At 36.4% G+C, this 21292-nt stretch overlaps 1 protein-coding gene across 1 annotated transcript in view; it reads right to left on the bottom strand.

Moving 5' to 3' along the window:
• The window catches only part of Hacd1 (3-hydroxyacyl-CoA dehydratase 1), a 66660-nt gene extending 47047 nt beyond the window's left edge, over positions 1–19613 (bottom strand). Inside the window, exons 1-2 of the mRNA XM_090385600.1 lie at positions 19429–19613; positions 7601–7718 (exon numbers count right to left, since the gene is read on the bottom strand). Of these exons, the coding sequence (XP_090241726.1) occupies positions 7601–7718; positions 19429–19517 (207 nt within the window). The 5' untranslated portion in view covers positions 19518–19613. The remainder of the gene's footprint in view (positions 1–7600; positions 7719–19428) is intronic.
• Between the last annotated feature and the right edge of the window lie 1679 nt (positions 19614–21292).

Below are 21292 nucleotides of genomic sequence, written 5' to 3'. Positions count from 1 at the left end.
AATTTGTTCTCTTTCTTGTGTCCATCGCTTTCAATTTTTTTTTTTTTTTTTTTTTTTTTTAAATCAAACCTAGCTTGATGTGCAATGAAGCCAAATAAATTTGACTTTTCCACCAAAAGAGGATGTTTTTTTTTTTTGAAGACCCCAAACCCAAGAGGTATTAGAACTTGTAGTACTGTGCTTGAGTTGGAGGTTGAGAAGACGAAAGAAGATAATTGTTGACATTAGACTTGAACTTCTGTAGACTAATTTTCAGGAAATACATGTGAAGGAAGGTTGTTCCAGAAAATGGCAGTTGAATCAATAAACAAGGAAGATGAAAAGTTGGTTCTGTGAGTTTGAAGTTGGACAGTAAATGGATATTGGCGGTATGTATTCGGACTGTTTTGAAAGAGAGCACAGGAATTATAGAAGCCAATTCAGAAGAACAGTGCCCATGGAAGTATTTGTAGAAAAGGTATGCAGCAGAAACAGTACATCTATGCGACAGCAAGTGGAGAGACTATTAAAGAGGAGTCATTAATTAACCTAACTGCCCTCTTCTGAATGGAATTTGGATGCCCGAGAGAGGTTTTGGGGCACTGCCCCAGATGTGGGGAAAAATATTCCATGGTAGGGCGGATTTGCAATTTGTACAGAGTGAATAGCTGTTTGGAAGAAAAGTAATGCCAAGAGCAAAAGAGAAAACCAAGTTTTTTTTTTTTTAGGTGCAGAGGAAGCAATATTTGTAATGTGCTTGTGCCAAGACAGATTAGAAGTCAGGGTAATCTCCAAAAGAGAGAGAGATATCATTTTGCCTAAAAATCAGAGTGTCACCAAAGATAAGCATAGGAGCAGAAGAATCCTTTTTGCAAGATATAAGACAAAACTGTCTTACAAGAATGAGTTTTAGAATGATTGAAATCAACTAAGTTATCTTTGCTCCACTGGAGAATTACCTGGAGATCAGCATTTAAGGAAATGGTAGCGGATATTCGAGAAGTTGAAGCTGATTGAGCAGGGCAAGGTTTCTCAAAATGGAAAGTGGAATGCAATGTGCTATCATTGGCAAAAACTATGAATAGGATTTCCGGTCCATGGAAGAAGGTCATTAATATACAAGAGGAAAAGAGTGGGGGAAACCACCATTAGTGGAGAAGTTGGACAACAAAGCCATCTACCATCACCCTCAGTGAGTGATCAGAGAGAAAACTGGATAACTAATTACAAAAAAACAGTTGGCAAACCATAAGATGGAAGCTTGTTTAGAAGACCTTTATGCCAAACACGATTGAAAGCCTTTGAGATGTCAAGAGCAACTGCTTGTGTTTCACCGAGCACTTCCAACATAAGCCAGAATATTACCAGTGGATCGACACTGACAGAATCCATACTGGCGATCATTGATCAGATGGAAGGTTAATGTGCTAGGCGAAGGAAAATGTGCTACATTTTTTGGCCTGGTGTAGTTTCTGAACAGTCTAGCCATTTTTTACTCTGTAGTGGCCGTCCTTCATTCAGCTGTCCCACTGGCATAAAAAGCAACAGTATTTAGTGTATCCACCTTGCAACCTAGTCAGCAAAGCTACCACTTTTAACCAAGACATTCCATTTGTATTCTTGATAACATATTTTGGCGAAGGTAAAGAAAGCCAACACGAGAACAACGAGAAACAGCGGGTAACTTACGCAGAAAATTAGTTTTCCGACACTGCACTCTAGCGCTGCTCACTCGGTAAACAGACTGTGGGTGTTATCAGTCTGGAACAAAGTCGAGAAAGATATATTGATTGACAGGTAGGCGTGGCAAACAATGTGCTGATTGGTGCACGAACACAACACATGATAACATCGGGTTAGTATCATTTTAGTAGCACTCAGAAGCACTAATGGTAACTTGCCCTAATGAATGCTTTCCATAATGGTGAAAAAAGGTCAGGTTACCTCCACTTGAATCCCTCCCAAAGTGGAGAGGGTAACCTAACCACTTTTTCTTTAGAATCACAATCATATTTAGAAATACATTCATAAAAAAATTTGACTATTTTTATTTTCTTGATTTTTTCAAGAAAATAAAAATAGTCAAAAAAAATAAATTTTTTTTTGAAAAAAAATATTGAAAAAATAAAAATTTTCAATAATATGCCCTAATGGTGAAAAAAGGTCAGGTTACCTCCACTTGAATCCCATGGGAGCTTGAGGCCCCTCCAGAAATGGAGGGTGTAACCTAACCTTTTTCTTTAGAATCATGTGGACTACTGCATAAATTGTTTATTAACAAAATATTTTTTTTTATTACTGTACTTTTAAAGACACTTGTGCGGATACACACGTATCATAACATCAATCAACACCTCAGCAGCTATTCACTATATATATATATATATATATATATATATATATATATATATATATATATAAATAAAAAAAAAAAAAAAAAAAAAATTCTTTTATATTATTTCCTAAACTACCATTTAAGGTCAGGTTACAAAATCTTTTCCTTTTTTTGTAATCAAACCTAAATCAATCATCAGTATAGTAAAAACACTCATGAACTCCAAAAATCTGCTTTTAATAATGGGAAAAAACAAAAATGAACAGAACAAAAAAAGCTTTTATTTATTAATTTAGTTTTCATCAAAAAAAAAAAAACCAACCAACATTTTATTTTTTTTCCTACAAATTTCTTCCATCTTTAAGATTCATCGCTACTATTACCTGTTTACCGTTCATTACAAAACTATTATGCACCTTTCTTTACTCATAAACACATTATAATGCCAACCAATGACTACACAGTAGCTTGTCCTCTGTTGCGCCCACCACCAATCATTTCATCATTTGCCACACCTACCTGTCAATCAATATATCCTTCTCTTTCTTCAAACAGGCCTCTGAGGTTGGGTATATTCATATTGTAGCTTTAAATGTTTTTCACCAACCTTATGTAGAAATAAAACACAAAGAAAACGAAAACTGGTATCTTGATAACTATGTATTTATAATAAATTATATTTAACTTTACAACTAAAATATATGAAATATACATTAAAATATACTGGGTTAAGAACAATAAAATACATTAAAATATACTAAATTAAAAGCGATAAAACCATATCTTTCGAAGGCTTCTGCCTTCTTCAGCGGTATTTTCTTTGTTCTGCAGTGCGTCTTTAAATACCAGCAGGTTCACGGTACTCATCACGTGTTTCATTCCCACGTATTCCGTTCTCTTGTGTTATGGAATCAGAAGTGGCTTGAGAGTGGGTCATGTGGAACCGTTCATCCCTTCTGAGGATAGTAGCCTCAAAGAGGGGATGGATCTGCGTTCCTCTATCTCTATTAATGTTCACTGTGGAACAGATCCGCAAACTCTCGAGCCACTTGTAGTCCCAGAACATATGCGCCCGATCGGTGATGATAGCCTCGTCCGGGGAGATCTGGTGCTGCTTCTCCCAAAAATGCTCGGCCACGGTGGACTTACCATAATCTGCACTTCTTATTGCCTTAGTGTGCTCCCCCCAGACGACCTTTGAGACGGCGTTTTGTTTCCTCTACATAACATAACCGATCATATAACTAGAATACTAAGAAATTATCAGACGCATTGTGTGCAGCTTCTGGGGCGGAGGCTGCACACAATCGTGTCACAAGTAAAGGACCCCATTCAAAAACAGAATGCAAGTGGGGTCGTATATAGTATTAGATGCCCGGATTGTGGGGAGTGTTAGAGTAGAGGAGTGTTAGAGTAGAGGCATTTGATGCAAGAAAGCAAGCTTATGCAGCACCAACCAAAAAAGAAAAAAAAAAAAAAACCACTTCCACTTCACCACTCTGTTCGTTCAAAATACCTGGCCGGCTGAGCCTTAAACTTATTTAGGCTATCAACTTCCACGACAAGGGATGGAAGTCTGTTCCACCAACCAACCACCCGCTGGCTAAAGGCAAATTTCTGCACGTCTATCCTACATCTGTCTTTCCTCAATTTGAATTTATGCCCTCTCAGGTGATTATTCTGAGCAAGAGGAAGAATCCCATCAGCATTGAGCATACTCAAACCATTCAAGGCTTAATACACCTCTATCAGATCACCTTGCTGGTGCCTAGTCTCCAGACACTGTAATTTGCAAAACTTAAGCATTTCTTCATAAGAGCACCCCTTTGTTCCATTCACTAATCTTGTTGCCCTTCTCTGTACTCGTTCCAGCAGCTCTACATCCTTCTTGAAATGAGGCCTCCAGACCTGTATACAGTACTCTAGGTGTGGCCTAACCACTGCCTTATACAAGGGAATAATCACCTCCTTATCCCTGCTAGAAAAATTCCTATATATCATTGACAATACACCATAAGCTACCCTTGCAGCCCATCTGCACTGCTCAGAGAACTTCATATCTGCCTGCACAACCACCCCTGGTCCCTTTCATTCTCTACCACTGTCAGTGTAGTACCACAGAGTTGATACGTTGCTCTGGGGTTGCAGTTTCCCATATGTAGTACTTTACATTTGTCAATGTTAAACTTCATTTGCCACCTCTCAGCCCATCTACTCAACCTTTCCAGATCCTGTTGCAGCAGCATAGTGTCGGTAGTGTCCTTAACAACCCTGCCAACCTTCATATCGTCTACAAACTTGGACATTAAGCTTGATATACCATCATCAATATCATTTATAAATACAGAAAACAATTTATAAATCATTTATAAATTAGGGACTCCACTAATAACATTAGTCCACGATGAGCAGTGTCCATTGATTACCACTCTGTCTTCTCCCCTGCAACCACCCCTTTATCCATAGCAGTAATTTGCCTCCAATGCCACACTGCTCCAATTTGTGCAGCAGTCTTCCATATACAAAAATATCAAAAGCCTTTCTAAGATCCAAGTATATGATATCAAAGTTATTCCCTGCATCCAGTTCTTTTGTGACTGCATCATAGTATCCAATCAAATTGGTCAGGCAAGACTTTCCCTTAATAAAACCATGCTGTGTCCGAGCTATAACTGAAGTCTTGTCTAGATGATCCTGCAGTGCTTCTTTAACCAGTGCCTCCATTACTTTTCCTGGAACAGAAGTTAAACTCACAGGTCTATAATTACTTGTGTCAGCCTTTGATCCTCCTTTGTGAATTGGGGTCACATTTGCACATCTCCAGTCTGTGGGTACCTCATCTGAGTCCAAGGAAGCTCTCATAATTATGGTTAAGGGTTTGTTTACTTCCTTTCCTGCCTCCTTTAATATAACTGGATAGATCCCATCCACCCCAGGTGCCTTTCTTCTGTTTATCTTCAACAATTTCTCCTCCACTCTACTCTCAGTTATTACAAGATTCTCTAGCTTACTGCCAGAGTTGAATACACCTCTGGCATTCCCCTCGCTGAATAACTCCATGTGCGAATGTTGACGCAAAATATTCATTTAGTTTGTTAGCTACCTGAGCAGGATCATCAACAGTTGACCCATTGATATCAAGTGGACCAATCTGATTCATCCCCTTCCTTCTAGAGTTTACATAAGTAAAGAACTCTTTGCTCTTTTTCTTTGCATCCCTTGCCAAAGATTTCTCGTAATCTGCCTTCGCCTGCCTAACCTCCTTTTTAATTTGTTTACAGATCAACTTTTATCTATCATAGGCTTCTGTGTCACGTGTTAATTTGTATGTATTCCATGCATTTTTCTTCTCTACCATATGTCTCATTAGTTCATCTGACATCCATTTAGGTCTAAACCTTGAACAATATTTCTTAGTTGGTATGTAAAGTCTAGTAGCTTCCAAGATAAGTTCTTTGAATGCTTCCCATTTTGAATTTGCTGTTGGTAAGATCATCAGTTGGTCCCACTGTATAGAATTTAAAGTCTCAGTCCATCATAGTCGCCTTTACGAAAGCAATAACCCTTCCCTTTACCCCTAATGGTAGTTACCTCTTTGAGTAAATCCCACTTCAGCACACTGATCACAGCCATCTAGTGGTTCATTTATCTGCAGATTCTTAATGCATGAGGAATCACTACTGATAATCAAATCAAGAATATTACTCCCTCTAGTTGCCTCCAGAATATGCTGATGTAGAAAACAATCATCCAATAAATCCACAAAAGCCTTGCTAGTGTGGGAGTGACCAGCCCCCAAATTCTAGTCAATATCTGGGAAATTAAAATTTCCCCCATTATAAGACTCTGATTTACTGGCCCACTGTATTTCCCTGTACAGTTTCTTTTTTATAATTATCAGAGTCATTAGGCCTATAGCACACTCCTACTCTCAATTTTGATCTCCCAATGCTTATGTCACACCAATCTGACTCGACACTGCACTGTCCAGCAATGTCGACTGGCTTCACTTCCTTGGATTTTATGTGTTTCTTAACTAATAGCATAAAGCCTCCTCCCTTCCTATCCTTTCTGTAGACGTACTCCCCAAATTCCAGTTCTGCATTCCTTATATCTGTGTGACACCATGTCTCTGATATCCCAACAGTATCTGCCTTTGATGTTTTGAGCAATACCTCAAATTCATTTATTAAACTCCTAGCACTGGTGTACACGCAAGTATACATGCATTGTTTCTATTCTTAGCTACCCTAACACAACCCGTGTGTTTACTTGTACTGCAATGACTCCCAGCAGTCTCTGAAGTATCCTGCATCTTGTTTTTCAGGCTGCTGCTCATTCCAATAGGAGCAGTGCAAGAATCGCTTTCACCTCTGCCAGTGGCTACTGTTAATCTAGTAGTCTGTCTCCTCCCAAGCTAGCAGTTTTCCGACCCACCTAACACTGCCTTGATAGCAACAGCAAATATTTTTGCAACCTTTCTATTTAAGTGTATCCCATCCCTGTAGAAGCAGTCTCTCCTGTTAACAAGTACAGTCCAGGCTGGAAAAAAAAAAAAAAAAAAATTCTACCCCTTGAGCCTTGCACAATCTTTCCAGGGATGAATTGATCGACAAGGCTCTCATCATATACTCCCTCCTATCGTGTCTGAGCAGAATTGCAGACACTTTCAAATTCAACCTTAATTCACTCCTTTTTTTCAACAGTGACCTGTACTTGTTAAGTAATTCTGCCGGTCTCCTACTCTTGATATCATCAGTGCCAATCTGTACAACTATATCACCTTTTGTGCCCTTAAAATGTGGTCTCAAGGTTCCCACCATATCACCAGAAGGCATCTATGCATGTCTCTTTGTACTTTGTTTAGTGTGGTGTTCTGCAGTCTAGTTTTTTTGGATATTGAAAAGGCATGCTTTAAAACTCAAGCCATACGTTACCTTGTTCTCAACTGATAGAAGTGCTTAATGACATGCTTATAATTCATAACTATTAAGCTAACCTGATAAAAATCCTTTTAATCTTTGACATTAAAACGATGATTGAATAAATTGATAGAAGAATTGTTTCCAGGTGAGTTACTAAGGTAATTTTAATTTAATCGTATGCTCATTACATAACTATGACTACAAACACATGCCTCCATTTTTCATCTTCAACTAAAAAACTATGGGAAGATATTGATACAAAACAAAATAGATTGTGAAAGTTCAGAAAAGTAAGTTTTCAGAAATTATTTTGTACATCATTAAATTGTATTTTATTAAATAAGCAACCTTCAAGGCTTACCTCAAGTAAAGCAAGTGTCTGAAATATAGACACAGTTTTACCAACAGAATCCCATAACCCAACATGGGTCCTTTTTCCAAGGAGATATGCAATTGTATGAACTAACACGCAACCCCACCTAAAAAATTAAGTGTATTAACTGTTTAGATGAATTGAGCAGATTCAGTTCACAAAATGCCAAATCACTGAACCAGTATTTACATTAGTAATACTGAAATTATTTTTAAATACTTAAATTAATAATTTAAGCAAAAACTAGCATGAATATATAAATAAAAAATGAAGTATGCAGTCATAGTACTTTTCTTATATTAAATATATGCCTGTAAATTGGCATATATTAAATATATGCCAATTTACACAAAGATAGATACTCTATTTGAAGATTTCACTTCATACAACCAAATATATATATTTCAAACAATAAGAAATCAAGTTACTTACCCAATATATTTTTAAACTGTCTTAAGGTGGTCCATCAATTGAAATATCCTCTGATATAAATTCAAATTGAGGAAAGACAGATGTAGGATAGACGTGCAGAAATTTGCCTTTAGCCAGTGGGTAGTTGGTTGGTGGAACAGGCTTCCATCCCTTGTCGTGGAAGTTGATAGCCTAAATAAATTTAAGGCTCAGGTGGACAGGTATTTTGAACAAATGGAGGGGTGAAGTGGTTTTTTTTTTTTTTTTGGCTGATGCTGCATAAGCTTGCATCATATGCCTCTACTAATGCACTTTATTTTTTTTTTACATAATTTTAAGTGTATAGTATTAGTAAATGACAAGGAAGTACACTTATTATTATTATGCCATATGGTGCAAGGAAGCCTGAGGCTTATGCTGCACCAGCCAAAAAAAAAAAAAATTTCTGAACTATCGAGAGAGAGAGAGAGAGATAAAAGGGAATCACCAAGGAAGAGAAGAATGATGATATCCAGCTCAGGACCCTGGGTATGACAAGCCCATACTCACCAGATATGATACAGCATCTGCCAAAAAAAAAAAAAAAAAAAAAAAAATTGTAAATAAAAAATGCTTTCCATCACACCACCTGTCCACACTCTAATAATTTGTTTCAACATCCACTGGTTTGGGGCAAATTTCTGCATATCTATCCTGCAACTAGCCTCACTGTAAATTTCTACCTCTCATGTACGTTGCCTAAATAAGAGTAAGGATGCCATCAACATTTAGCTTACTCAATCCATTCAAAGCCTTAAACAGTGATCACCTCACATGCGCATAGTTTCTAGAAGCTGCAATTTCAAGGACTAAAGCCTCTCATGGTAAAAGCACCCTTTTGTTTCCTTCACTAATCTCATTGCTCTTCTATGCATCAGTTCCAACAGATACAGTCTACTAAATGAGGCTTCCAGATCTGAATGCAGTACTCAAATACCATTAGCCTTAATTTATACAGCAGAATAAATACATTCTTATCTCTGCTGGCAAATTTCCTATATATCATTGACAAAATCCCATGACTTACTCTAGCCCACATACACTGCTCAGAGAACTTCATGTCTCGCTGCACAATTACCTCAAATCTTTTTTCATTTTCTTCTACCTTGAGTGCAAAACTACAGTTCACATGTTATTCTGGGGTAAAAAAAAAAAAAAGTAAATTGCAGCCATTATCAATCTACTGCAGGATGGAAGCCTCCTCAATGATTCATGTTGAAGGAAATGGACCATAAATCTGCCATGCTGGTCCAGTGCAGGTTGGCATAATGGAAGACTTCATTAATAACATTAATCCAAAAAGAGTAGTGCCCATTTATAACCATCCTCTGTCTTCTACCATTCAATCATCCCTTTATTCATAACAGTAACTTGCCCTTAATGCCATACTGCTCCATTTTGTACAGTAGTCTTCCATGTGGAACAGTACCAGAAGCTTTTCTGATATCTAAGTATTATTACTATTATTATTAATAGTCATAGTGCAAAGAAGCCTGAGGCTTATGCTGCACCAGCCAGAAAAAAAAAAAAAAATTTTCTGAATTACTCAGAGATAAATCACCAAGAAAGAAGAATGTTGATATCCAGCTCAGGACCCTGGGTGTGCCAAGCCCATACTCACCAGATGGGAGCCCCTGGGGTTACAGCAATACCCCAAATAGCACTGATAATTGGTACCGAAACTGTTTCGCATTATGTGAAACTGTGCTGATTGAAGTATAATTATAATGAGTTTGATTGAATGCACACCAGAGAAACAATCTATAAACAAATTATAATAAATCTATAGACAATTTGCACTTGATTGCCAATTAAAAGGATTTGAAATAAAAAATTTCAAAAATTTTATTAATGAAAAGGTAACATGAGAGATGAGGAAAAAAAAAAAAAAAAAGCTTTGTTTAATTAGGTATTTCAATGATGAAATTGTCTTATTTTTTTCGACATACAAGTCTTTGTAGTATCGAATCCCATCTTGTAAAATTGGCCGTATTTTGATGCTATGTTCAGATCTTCATTCATAATCACCTCTAAGGCCATGTCAACACCCCCTTTCTCCAATTCTTTTGGTGCCACTTCAGTGTCCACTTAAAGAATTGTTTTTCTTTTCTTCATATGCAGTTTGCTTGGCAACTAATAGATGATTAAGCTTTCACTATAAAATAAATTATGCAGTTTGCTCGTCAATTTCAAGGAGAGTTGCATCATCCAAGTCATCTGCATGCGAGTCAATGCAGTCACATACATTGGCAGTGTCCACAGTTTCAAATCCCAAATCTTTTCTGATTTTCACAATATCTTCGGCAATTGTCTGAATTTGCAATTCAAAACCAGCAAAATCATTTGCCAAATGGGGCAAACTATGCTACCAAACAGAACGCATGTTGTTGGCAGTAATTTCTAACCAAAATGCAGATATTTTCAATCTTATTTAAAGGGGTAAAAAGTAAATTGTGAAATGAAAAGTTTGAAAAGCAATGACGTCATCTCGTCAGGATGGAATTAAAAATACTGAACACCGTTGCATGTTGCCTCTAACTGCCTGAGATGAGCTATTGGCATATGTGCATGCGAGACAATAGAGTTGGCACTGCAGTATATATGTACGCATAACTAGGCTATGACAACGCAGCATATGTAGAATAAGTGTCTAGGCTATTATTAGCCTTATGATGAAGTAAGGAAGCCTGAGGCTTTGCTAAGCAAGGTATTGCTGTATTATGTCAAAAGTATTTTTTGCATCTAGAATTAGACAAACATTTGGAGCAAATGAATGGATGAAATGGGTTTTTTTTTTTTTTTTTTTGGCTGATGCCGTGTAAGCTTGCTTAAAGAAGTAATGCAAGACCATTTGGACAGGCATGCAATTATACTGCAATCAGAGCATGGATTTGTCAAGGACAATGTTTTCTATCAATCTGATAGATTACTTTGATGCAATTTACCCCAGGGGCTCACATCTGGTGAGTATGGGCTTAGCACACCCAGGGTCCTGAGCTGGATATCATCATCCTTCTCTTTCTTGGCGATTCCCTTCTATTTCTTTCTCTCAGGGTAACTCGGGATTTTTTTTTTTGGCTGGTGCAGCATAAGCCTTAGGCTTCCTTGCACCATGTAACTAATAATAATAACCAAGGAACTGGATGCAAAAATTAATTTGGACATCATATACTTGGATTTAAGGAAGGCTTTTGATATTGTTGCACATAAAAGACTGATGTGCAAACTGGAGCAATGTGACATTAAGGGCAAGTTACTGCTATGGATAAAGGCAGGGGTGTTCCTAGGGTATGTGGTGCCAATTGAAATTTGGCACCTCCCCCTTAATTTTTTTCATGTGTAAGTTTCAGGTGTTCAGGCATCCCTTGAATGCTGGTGCTTGGGTGCATTGCACTCTCGGGACAGCCTGCCCCTGGATAAAGGGATGGCTAAGTGGAAGAAGACAGAGTGGTTATTAATGGGCACTTCTCTTTCTGGACTAATATTATTAGCAGCATTTTCCAAGATTCAGTACTGCGTTCATTGTTTTGTTTTCAATATTTATCAAATGATATTGATGAATGTATATCAGTTTTAATGTCTACATTTGCAGATGACACAAAGGTTGGTAGGGTGATTAATGACAGTCATCAGGACAAGCTACTGCAACCAGTAGTTTAACATTAACAAATGCAAAGTACTGCACATGGGTAGCAGTAACTTAACTGTCTGGTACTACACTCAGGGTAGTGGAGAATGAAAAAGACCTGAAGGTAACTGTGCAGTCAGATATGAAATTCTGAGCAGTGCAGACTAGGTCATTGTGTTTTGTCAATGATATACAGAACTTTGCCAGTAGGGATATGGAGGTGATTATCCCTTTCTATAAGGTCATGGTTAGACACCTTGAGTACTGTATATAGGTCTGGAGGCTTCACTTTAGTAAGGATGCAGATCTGCTGGAATGGCAACCAGATTGGTGAAAGGAACAAATGGTGCTCTTACGTAGAAAGACCAGTTCTGCAAATTAGTGTCTCAGACCAGAAACATGTTGAGAGATCTGAGTGAGGTGTTTAAAGCTTTGAATGGATTGAGTAAGCTAAATATTAATGGCATGCTTCCACTTGCAGAGACTATACACATGAGGGGACATAAATTCAAGCTGAGGAAGGTTGGTTGCTGGATAGATAAGCAGAAGTTTGCCTTCAGCCAATGGATGGTTGATTGCTGGAACAGGCTTCCATCTGTTGTTGTGGAAGTGGATGGTTGAATAAATTCAAGGGAGAATTGGACAAATTCTTGGAGGGCAGGGATGGGTGAAGCTTTTTTTTTTTGGCTGATGCTATATAAGTTTGCTCTCTTGCACCATTACTACATCTGACTGCTACATAACTGCATTCCTGTATAGATTGTCCTGCATTACTTCTTTAAACCAGTGACTCCATTATATTTGCTGGAACAGAGGTCAAGCATAAAGGTCTGCAATTACTCACTTCAACGTTTGAACTCTCCTCCTTTGTGAACTGGAAAAACTCACTCCAAAGTCACTCCCATCATTATGGTCAAAAGCTTTACTTGCCTCTTTTGCTGCTGCTTTTAATATAATTGCATAGATCTCTTCTGTCCCAGATGCCTTATTTACTCCTAACTTCAATTTATTTTCCAATTTATTCACAGTTATTACAAAGTCACTTAGCTCCCAGTTATAACTTGGTATACTCCTGATATTCCTATCCCTAAAAAACTTCTTCACGAGTGAATGTGGATGCAAAATATTTAGCTTGTCAGCTAAATAAATACCTTGCATCTACATTGATGGCATAACTATTGATGCCATAATCAATTATGCCAGTTAGTCAATGTCATTATCTACATCATGCCAGCAAGTTACGCCATTCATACCTAGGGGCCCCAATATGGTTCATCCATTTCCAAACAGTGTTAAAATAAGCAAAGATTTCTCATAATCTGCCTTGGCAAATAAGTAAGCAAATAAAGTCAGTTAGACACTATACTTTCATAACTTATTTCATTGGTCCCTGAAGAGATTTTAGATCTAATTCTGATTTCATAGCCCCCAATTCCCCTCTACAGAAGCATTGCAATAAATCTGGAACAGTACATCTAATCCTTTTCAAAATTTCAACACCTATTTAGAATATTCTTCTAGACCAGCGGTTCCAAACCTTTTTTGACTCGTGAACCCCTTTCAACATAATTGTTTTATCACAAACCCTCTCTCAATTTTTTTTAGCGAACTCCTTTCAACATAATATTTTTAAAATGAACCACTAAGCCTATATTCTCTGAAATCTTATATTTCTGAAATTTTTATTATAAAATATTTCCAGTACTATGTTTCTATAAGTGACATAGCATAATAATAAAAATTATGCTCAAGTATCATTTATAAAGCAGTTATTAATCAGTCCAAACTAAATTTCAAACAGGCTAAGAAAAGAAAACTTGTTTCTTGTCCAATGGTAGCCGACCATTGTGGTCTCTTGCCAAACTATTGGCTGCAATTTTTGTCCATCTCTGTTCCCACTTCTGCCAAAACCAGACGGTTCTGTTGCCACATCAGCCAAAGATAAAGCTGACCAGCTAGCATCCTGTTTTTCTTCCAACTCATGTATTGATGATCTTGGTAAATCACCTCAAACCATTCCCAGTACACTCCATTCAATGCCACCTGTGGTCTTCCATCAAAAGGAAGTCAGGATTTTGATGAATCTGATGCTAAGAAATACCAGGTCCTGATGGTATTTCTCTACTTGTTCTCAAAACCTGAGCTTGTGAACTTACTTCTGTTCTTTGCTGCTTTTTTCACTTTCTTATCCTAAAGGTGTTTTTCCTTCTGCTTGAAACTTCTCTTATCCAACCAATTACTAAAAAGGGTGACAAATCCCTCCAATCCAATTATCGTCTCATTGCCATTACTTCTAAAGTAATGGAGAAATCAATTAACCACCAACTCAAACTATCTAGAAACATTCTGTCTGATCAACGATATGGATTCTGTCAGTGTCGATCCACTAGTGATATTCTGGCTTATGTTACCTATTTACGGACAAGTTCAATGGAAAAGTTCGGTGAAACACAAACAGTTTCTCTTGACATCTAAGGTTTTTTGGTGTTTGGCATAAAGGTCTTCTAAATAAGCTTCCATCCTATGGTTTGCCAGCTGTTTTTTGTAATTGGGTATGCAGTTTTATCTCTCACTGCTCAATGGCTGTCTTCTAAGTACTCCACTAATGCTGGTGTTCCCCAGGATTCAGTTCTTGCTCTCACTCTTTTCCTCTTGTATATTAATGACCTTCTTCCACTGACTAGAAATCCTATCCATAATTTTGCTGACGATAGCACATTGCATTCCACCTTGAGAAACCTTACCCTGCTTAAACTTCTCAAATATCCACTACCATTTCATTAAATGCTGATCTCCAGGTAATGGTAGTGGGGCAAAGATAACTTAATTTCAATCCTTCTAAAACTCAGTCCTGTCTTATATCTCGCAAAAAGGATTCTTCTGCTCCTATGTTTATCTTTGAGACACTCCAATTTCTAGGCAAGATCTTGGGGGTTACCCTGACTTCTATCTCTCTTGGCATAAAGCACATTACAAATATTGCTTCCTCTGCATCTAAAAAACTTGGTTCTCTTTTTCTCTTGGTGTTACTTTTCTTCCAAACTGTTGTTGACTATGTAGAAATCGCAAAGTCCAGCCTACCACGGAATATTGTTCCCACGTCTGGGGCAGTGCTCCCAAAACCTCTCTCAGGCTTCAAGATTCCATTCAAAAGAGGGAATGTTGTTTGTTTGGTTTTTAGGAGCATTAGCAACTAAGGCCATATTGCTCCGGGATATGCGGTGGTCATTCCCTGACCTTTCCGCATCCTCCATATTTGGTGGTGACGGGCTCGAACCCCGGTCTAATCAAGAAGCGTGTGCTACGCACTGCTGCTCCTTCCCACCTGGCTACGGAGGCACTTGTGAGTTAGTCTCACCTCTAACAAAAAAAAAAAACACACACACAAATTATGATATTAGAGTCACCCGTAAATGATTACATCTATCCATATATTTATTGTGTCTGTAAATTGCGTTCTCTGGTTTATTTGCCTGTTTTGCTAGACGAAAAAAAAACCTCCAGTTTCTGGAGGAAAAACCTTGCTATCTACGCCTGAGACCAACTAACTCAGCCACGGAGTAAAAAAAGCCCATTAAAATTCCTTGCATCATCAACAGGATTCGAACTTGGGCCTTATCCACCCAGTGTGGGGAGGACAGTGATGATACCACTGTGCTACCAGCGCAAACAGTCTCATCTCTAACAGTCTGTCCACTGTGTCTCATAGACTGTACTGTTTCTGCTGCATGCCTTTACTACAGATACTTCCACGGGCACTGTTCTTCTGAATTGGCTTCTGTAATTTCTGCTCTCTTTCAAAGCAATCTGAACAAGTGCCGCAACCAGTCAACATCTTTTTACTGTCCAAGTTTAAATTCACAGAACCAACTTTTCTTCATTCAGTTTCCATTTTCTGGAAAAACCTTCCTTTGTACACATTTCCTGAAAATTACAATCAACAGAAATTAAAGTCTAATGTCAACAAGTATCTTCTTTCAACTCATGCACGGCTAAGTACTATAGATTCTAAAAATAAAAAAAGTATCTGTACATAACAATGGTGCTTGAGAATTAAAAAAAAAAATTTGTATGGAAAACATGATATACTGTAAGATAGTAAACTAATTATAAGGAATTGTGGTTTCTTTCTTTGGCAATTCTTTACTTTTTATTTAATTTAATTGTTTATTATTATGTATATATTTTGTAATTTACAATAATATACCTATGTAAATAAACCTAAGCAGACGCCATTATAGAATTTTTAGTGCGAACCCCCTCTAACACTTTCGCGAACCACCGATTGGGAACCGCTGTCCCAGACCTTTGTGCAAAATATAAAGACTAAATAACGTCCTCTTAAAGAACTATTTCAGCTACTCGTGGTGAGGTTTTGTAAAAACACTCCACCAGTACAATCAGTACCAAACTACAAATTCTGACAACCTGGAGAGATTCACGAACGCTGGAACCTTTAACAACCATTCGCCCCCCCCCCCCCCCCCAACGCTGGTACGCTAGTGTCATGATTTTTACAATATAGAAATTTATCAAATAAGGTACACTACGTTTTTTTTAAAATCGGACTAACAGAAATTTTATTTTTCAGACGCTCAAGCATTGTTCTACAAGGAAAATATCATACTGACAAGTTTTCAGCATAATATTATACTCTTTTAGTCCTTCGGTATATAGAAAAACGTGATATTGTCACGTGTTGCATGCGTGCAATAAAGTGTTTTTATTAAAACACGGAAGTTTGTTTTTTAAACGCGCGTGGTATACAAAGAAATGTGCACATTGACTAACTTGTTTTATGACAATTTCAAATAAGGGAGAAATTTTTCTAGCGCATACACATTTTGTCAAATTTCTAGCTTTATTTCTCCTAAAAATATAGACTTACAAAATTAAATATTACTCTTCAGAAAATGAAGATGTTTGGAATATAACAGATTGCTTCCTTATTTCTACTTATTATTTTCCCGAATTTGGAGAAAACATTATTATTATTAATAGCCATATGGTGCAAGGAAGCCTGAGGCTTATGCAGCACCAGCCCAAAAAAAAAAAAAAAAAATTTGAGTTACCCTGAGAGTGAGAGAAGGGAATCCAACTCAGGATCCTGGGTGTGCCAAGCCCATACTCACCACATGTGAGCCCCTGGGGTAAAATTTGGAGGAAACAAAAAGATGCTGTATTAATATTAATGCGTATTAATTAATTATCATACATTTATATATACTTTAAATTTTATTCACTTACAAATATCTCCTTTTTCCAGATGATAGATATATATTTTTTTTTTTTTTTTTTTTTTGCTGAATTAAACTAGCCGAAATTTCACTATCAGTCGTATTTTGAATGAACTAACGAAATCTCTAGATTACTAATCATTCGTCATTCTCATTATTAGTTACAAATCCCACGTTCGAATCGTTGGCTACAAAAAAAAAAAAAAAGTATGGTCTATGTTTAACGGAACGCTGTTCAATTTAGCTTCCCTAATAATGAAGTTATTAACAACTTCATTATTAGGGAAGCTAAATTGAACAGCGTTCCGTTAAACATAGACAATAAAGTGATTTATAAGTTATGGTAAAAAAAATAAAAAACCTCCTCAAGTATAACTGCATTGTTACCAACATCAACATCATTCAGAGTGGACCTTTGCAGGAATATCACCACACATTCGGCAAGATTATGTTGTTAATTCAACTCGGCCTTACCTCCCCTGGGCAAGGAGGTTATGTTAATTCAGAGGAGCAACTTCAATTTTTCACCCGCACGCAAAAGGTTTAGAAGCCACGTAGAGTTCTATAACAATGGTGCTGGAGAATTAAAAAAAAAAAAAAAAAAAAAAATTGTATGGAAAACATGATATACTGTAAGATAGTAAACTAATTATAAGGAATTGTGGTTTCTTTCTTTGGCAATTCTTTACTTTTTATTTAATTTAATTTAATTTAATTGTTTATTATTATGTATATATTTTGTAATTTACAATAATATACCTATGTAAATAAACCTAAGCAGACGCCATTATAGAATTTTTAGTGCGAACCCCCTCTAACACTTTCGCGAACCACCGATTGGGAATCGCTGTCCCAGAACCGCTATACCGGTGGTTCCCAAACTACTAAGATCTACGTACCCCTTCAAAAAAAAAAAAAAAAAAAAAGTTTGTGGACTCTAATATATATATATATATATATATATATAAAACGTTATGTTGCGTACACACACACGTGTGTGTACGCAACATAACGTTTTTAATGTGTGTATACACTGGGTTTTCTCAAAAGAAAATTCAAAGTAATATTAAAAACAACTCAAACTTTATTCTATTTTACATAAATAAGAATATATAATAATAAAAACTTTTTCATCAATTTGCTATACACAGAACGAATAATTTCATCAGTTCCAGAGGGTCCGTTTTTAGGACTCTCTGCAACCGGTCTACGGATCCGCAGGGGTTTGTGTGCCCCAGTTTGGGAAACGCTGTTTTAGAATCTAGACCAGTGGTTTTCAACCGGGGTGCCACGTAATTTGGGTTTAAGTTACTTAAACTTATTTTTTAAAATTTATATTTATTTCCTTATAAAAAAGGTGTACAGTATCTTTTTAATTTGTGGTGATCTATAATTGACGTTTACTTATTACCTCTATATAAAGAATAAAATTATTACATACTATATATAAAATTTGTATTATGAAATGTAAATTTTTATAATTATATTATTGTAATAACTACCATATTTTTTAATATATATATACACACACAAGGAAAGAATCGGCTCTAACAGGCAGAAAATTGAGTAAGGGTGCCGCAAAATAAAATAAATTACTTAGGGGTACCGTTAAAAAGGTTGAAAACCACTGAACTAGCTGTATATTTTTGGGCCCATTTCATTGCACTCTGCTTCCCTCCCCTAGGAATTCCTAAACAGGGCGCACTGTTTAAATGAACAATCCGATTCGCAAATCCTTCCCCTTCTCACTTCCAAGTTTCGCGGCACGACAATTATGCCACTGGTTAAACTATACAAGAATTTATTGAAATGTTACCTTCTTCATTATCACTTTCTACAAGTTTTGTTCACAAATTATGAAGCAGATGTTTGAACATTTCAAATATCTGAGAAAAAGTGAAAAGATTTTTCAAATTCGTTTAGCAAGGTCTAGTTGTAGCGAACGCGCCCAGACCTTTCCCTCGTAAATTTTGTCCTTGCAGAAAGTTATCGGAGGCTACTTAACTCCATTTAAAATAAACCATAAATTCAGTTGAGTCTTTTCTTTACTCCAATCAGCACGTACAGCAAATGCGTGACTTTAGAATGAGTAAGGTTACGGCCGAGATCACATTTACCACACTCGAGTTCCACTGCTGACGTTCACGCCAATGCTGCCATGTAATTGGTAAGCGAATATGCCAACTTGACCGTTTGGTATGAACTCATGATGTAAAAGTGTAAAATATTGACCTGGAAACAGAGTAACCTTAAGTACATGTGTACCTTTGGATTTACCTTTCCAGACAGATTTTAAAAATATGGCACAACTAGAGGTAGATATTCAAATTCTGGAAATGGCTGGTAACCTTATGTTCACTATTTGTTGCCCTTCGAAACTTATTAAATTGCTTTAGTCTCAATTTCATAGATTTTCATATATCATTTTATGACATTATTTATCTTCTCTAAATTATTTTAATAACTTTAACTTACATAAATACAGATACTAACACACTTACCCCAACAACTGAGATAAATTATAGAGGAAAAGATAAATCTTTGCTGCACTGCCGATATCTGACTTTTTAACTTTTTGATTATTGCCCATTTTATGACAAAATCTGAAGTCACGCTGACACAAACGGGATGCAGTAACGCTACGGCACACGGATGCGTATGTTATACCGAAGTAGTTGCATTCCGTCAGGCCATTGATATATCTTTCTGATCATGGGCGGAGCTTAGCGTTGGAGCCATTTTGAATAACAAGCAGAAATGCGTACACGGCTCATGGAAAGGTTGGATAGCCCGTTGTTTAAGGATCAGAAAGTAGTTAAGTGCTAATAAAAAAACAAACTAATAGTTCATAATTCTTTTTATTAGTATTTATCCGAATTTAACATCTTTCCAAAAAAAAAAAAAAAAATTAAAATACCGACATCACTTATATTTTGTATCATCCCCAACGAGGACGTTTTTTTGTGCGCAAGGTTTTAACTAGTTTTACTGCTTTAAACTGATGACGATTATTTATTCTTAAAATAGTACTATCATAGTATAATGAATTTATATATAAAAATAAATCAGAATTATCCGAAAACTAAGAATTAAAAGGACAAAAATATAATCGGATGCGCCGAAAACAAAATCGGATCGTATCAATCTGTGATGCGATGTCAATGTGAATTTTGGTTTTCTTTCAACTACCATTTGATCTATCTACATCATAAAAAATATAGCCTCAGAAATATCGATTATGCTAGAATTTTTGGAATAATTCTCGACCGTTCGCGATAAATGCGGGGCAGCGGGCGGAGATATCTGAAAGACGTCAGTGAATTTTTGATCTGATTGGTCTCTCTGTGACATGAGGTTTATCATTTTTATTACTCCTTTAACCTCATTCAATTTCAACAGAATAGTGTACAATTGTTTTCTTGACAGCATGTATTGGGTGCATATGCTTTTTATTTTTTACAAATTAACTTTCAGCCGTGAAATGAAAACAGTCCAAACACCTACGTGTATCGTATTAGAAAAATTTGACTGGTAATCCAAAGAGGATATTCCAAAAATTATAGGGGCCTTGGAAGAGTGGAGGATGAATTCCGTCCCCACCCCAAAAGGGACTTTTTTTATTGTTATTCAAATACAATAAGGCGTATGGGTACAATCTTACTATATACTTATATATATACACAGAGGCGGATTTAACGGCGGGCGCATCGGGCGCGCGCCCTGGGCCCCGACTTCTGAAGAGCCCACGCAAAACCCCAACGTTATACGCAAAACCCCAACAAATTAGTTGAACTAGTATGTTCAAACTTTGTGATTATTATTATGCTATTATTAATTATATTATACATATATTATATTCAAATTTTATTGGAAATAAAACATTAATAGTACATAATATTTTTTTATTTATTTTAAAAAAATGGTTAACATGTATTTTTATTTTCCCTGTCTCTTTTTTTTAAGGGGCCCAATATTTTCTTCTGCGCCCGGAGCCTCAACCGACCTTAATTTGCTACTGTATATACAGTATATATATATATGATGCTGTGTTGGATGAAATATAATTTTGCATTAAAAAGTACATTAAATTTTTAATATATAATTATTTATTAGAAATAATACAGAAAAGCAGTAAAATTTTAAATTTTTAGATTTTTTAGTGTCTTCAACATAATTCCAAAATCAATACGCATTACGCGGATTTTGCATCAACAACCTAATCATGGCTTGGTCTAAGTTAAGGAGACACAGTTTCTTTTTTAATAATTCCAAAATCCCTATTATATGGTAAAAATGTAAACAAAAACCACATCAATTTACTATACGTTGTCAGTTGTGGTCAGCGCGAGTGTCAGAAAAAAAAAA

This window comes from Mastigoproctus giganteus, chromosome 12 (genome assembly GCF_048544385.1).
Source record: "Mastigoproctus giganteus isolate SK-2022 chromosome 12, ASM4854438v1, whole genome shotgun sequence".
Classification (NCBI taxonomy): domain Eukaryota; kingdom Metazoa; phylum Arthropoda; class Arachnida; order Uropygi; family Thelyphonidae; genus Mastigoproctus; species Mastigoproctus giganteus.
This window is presented reverse-complemented; position numbering and strand designations above follow the sequence as displayed.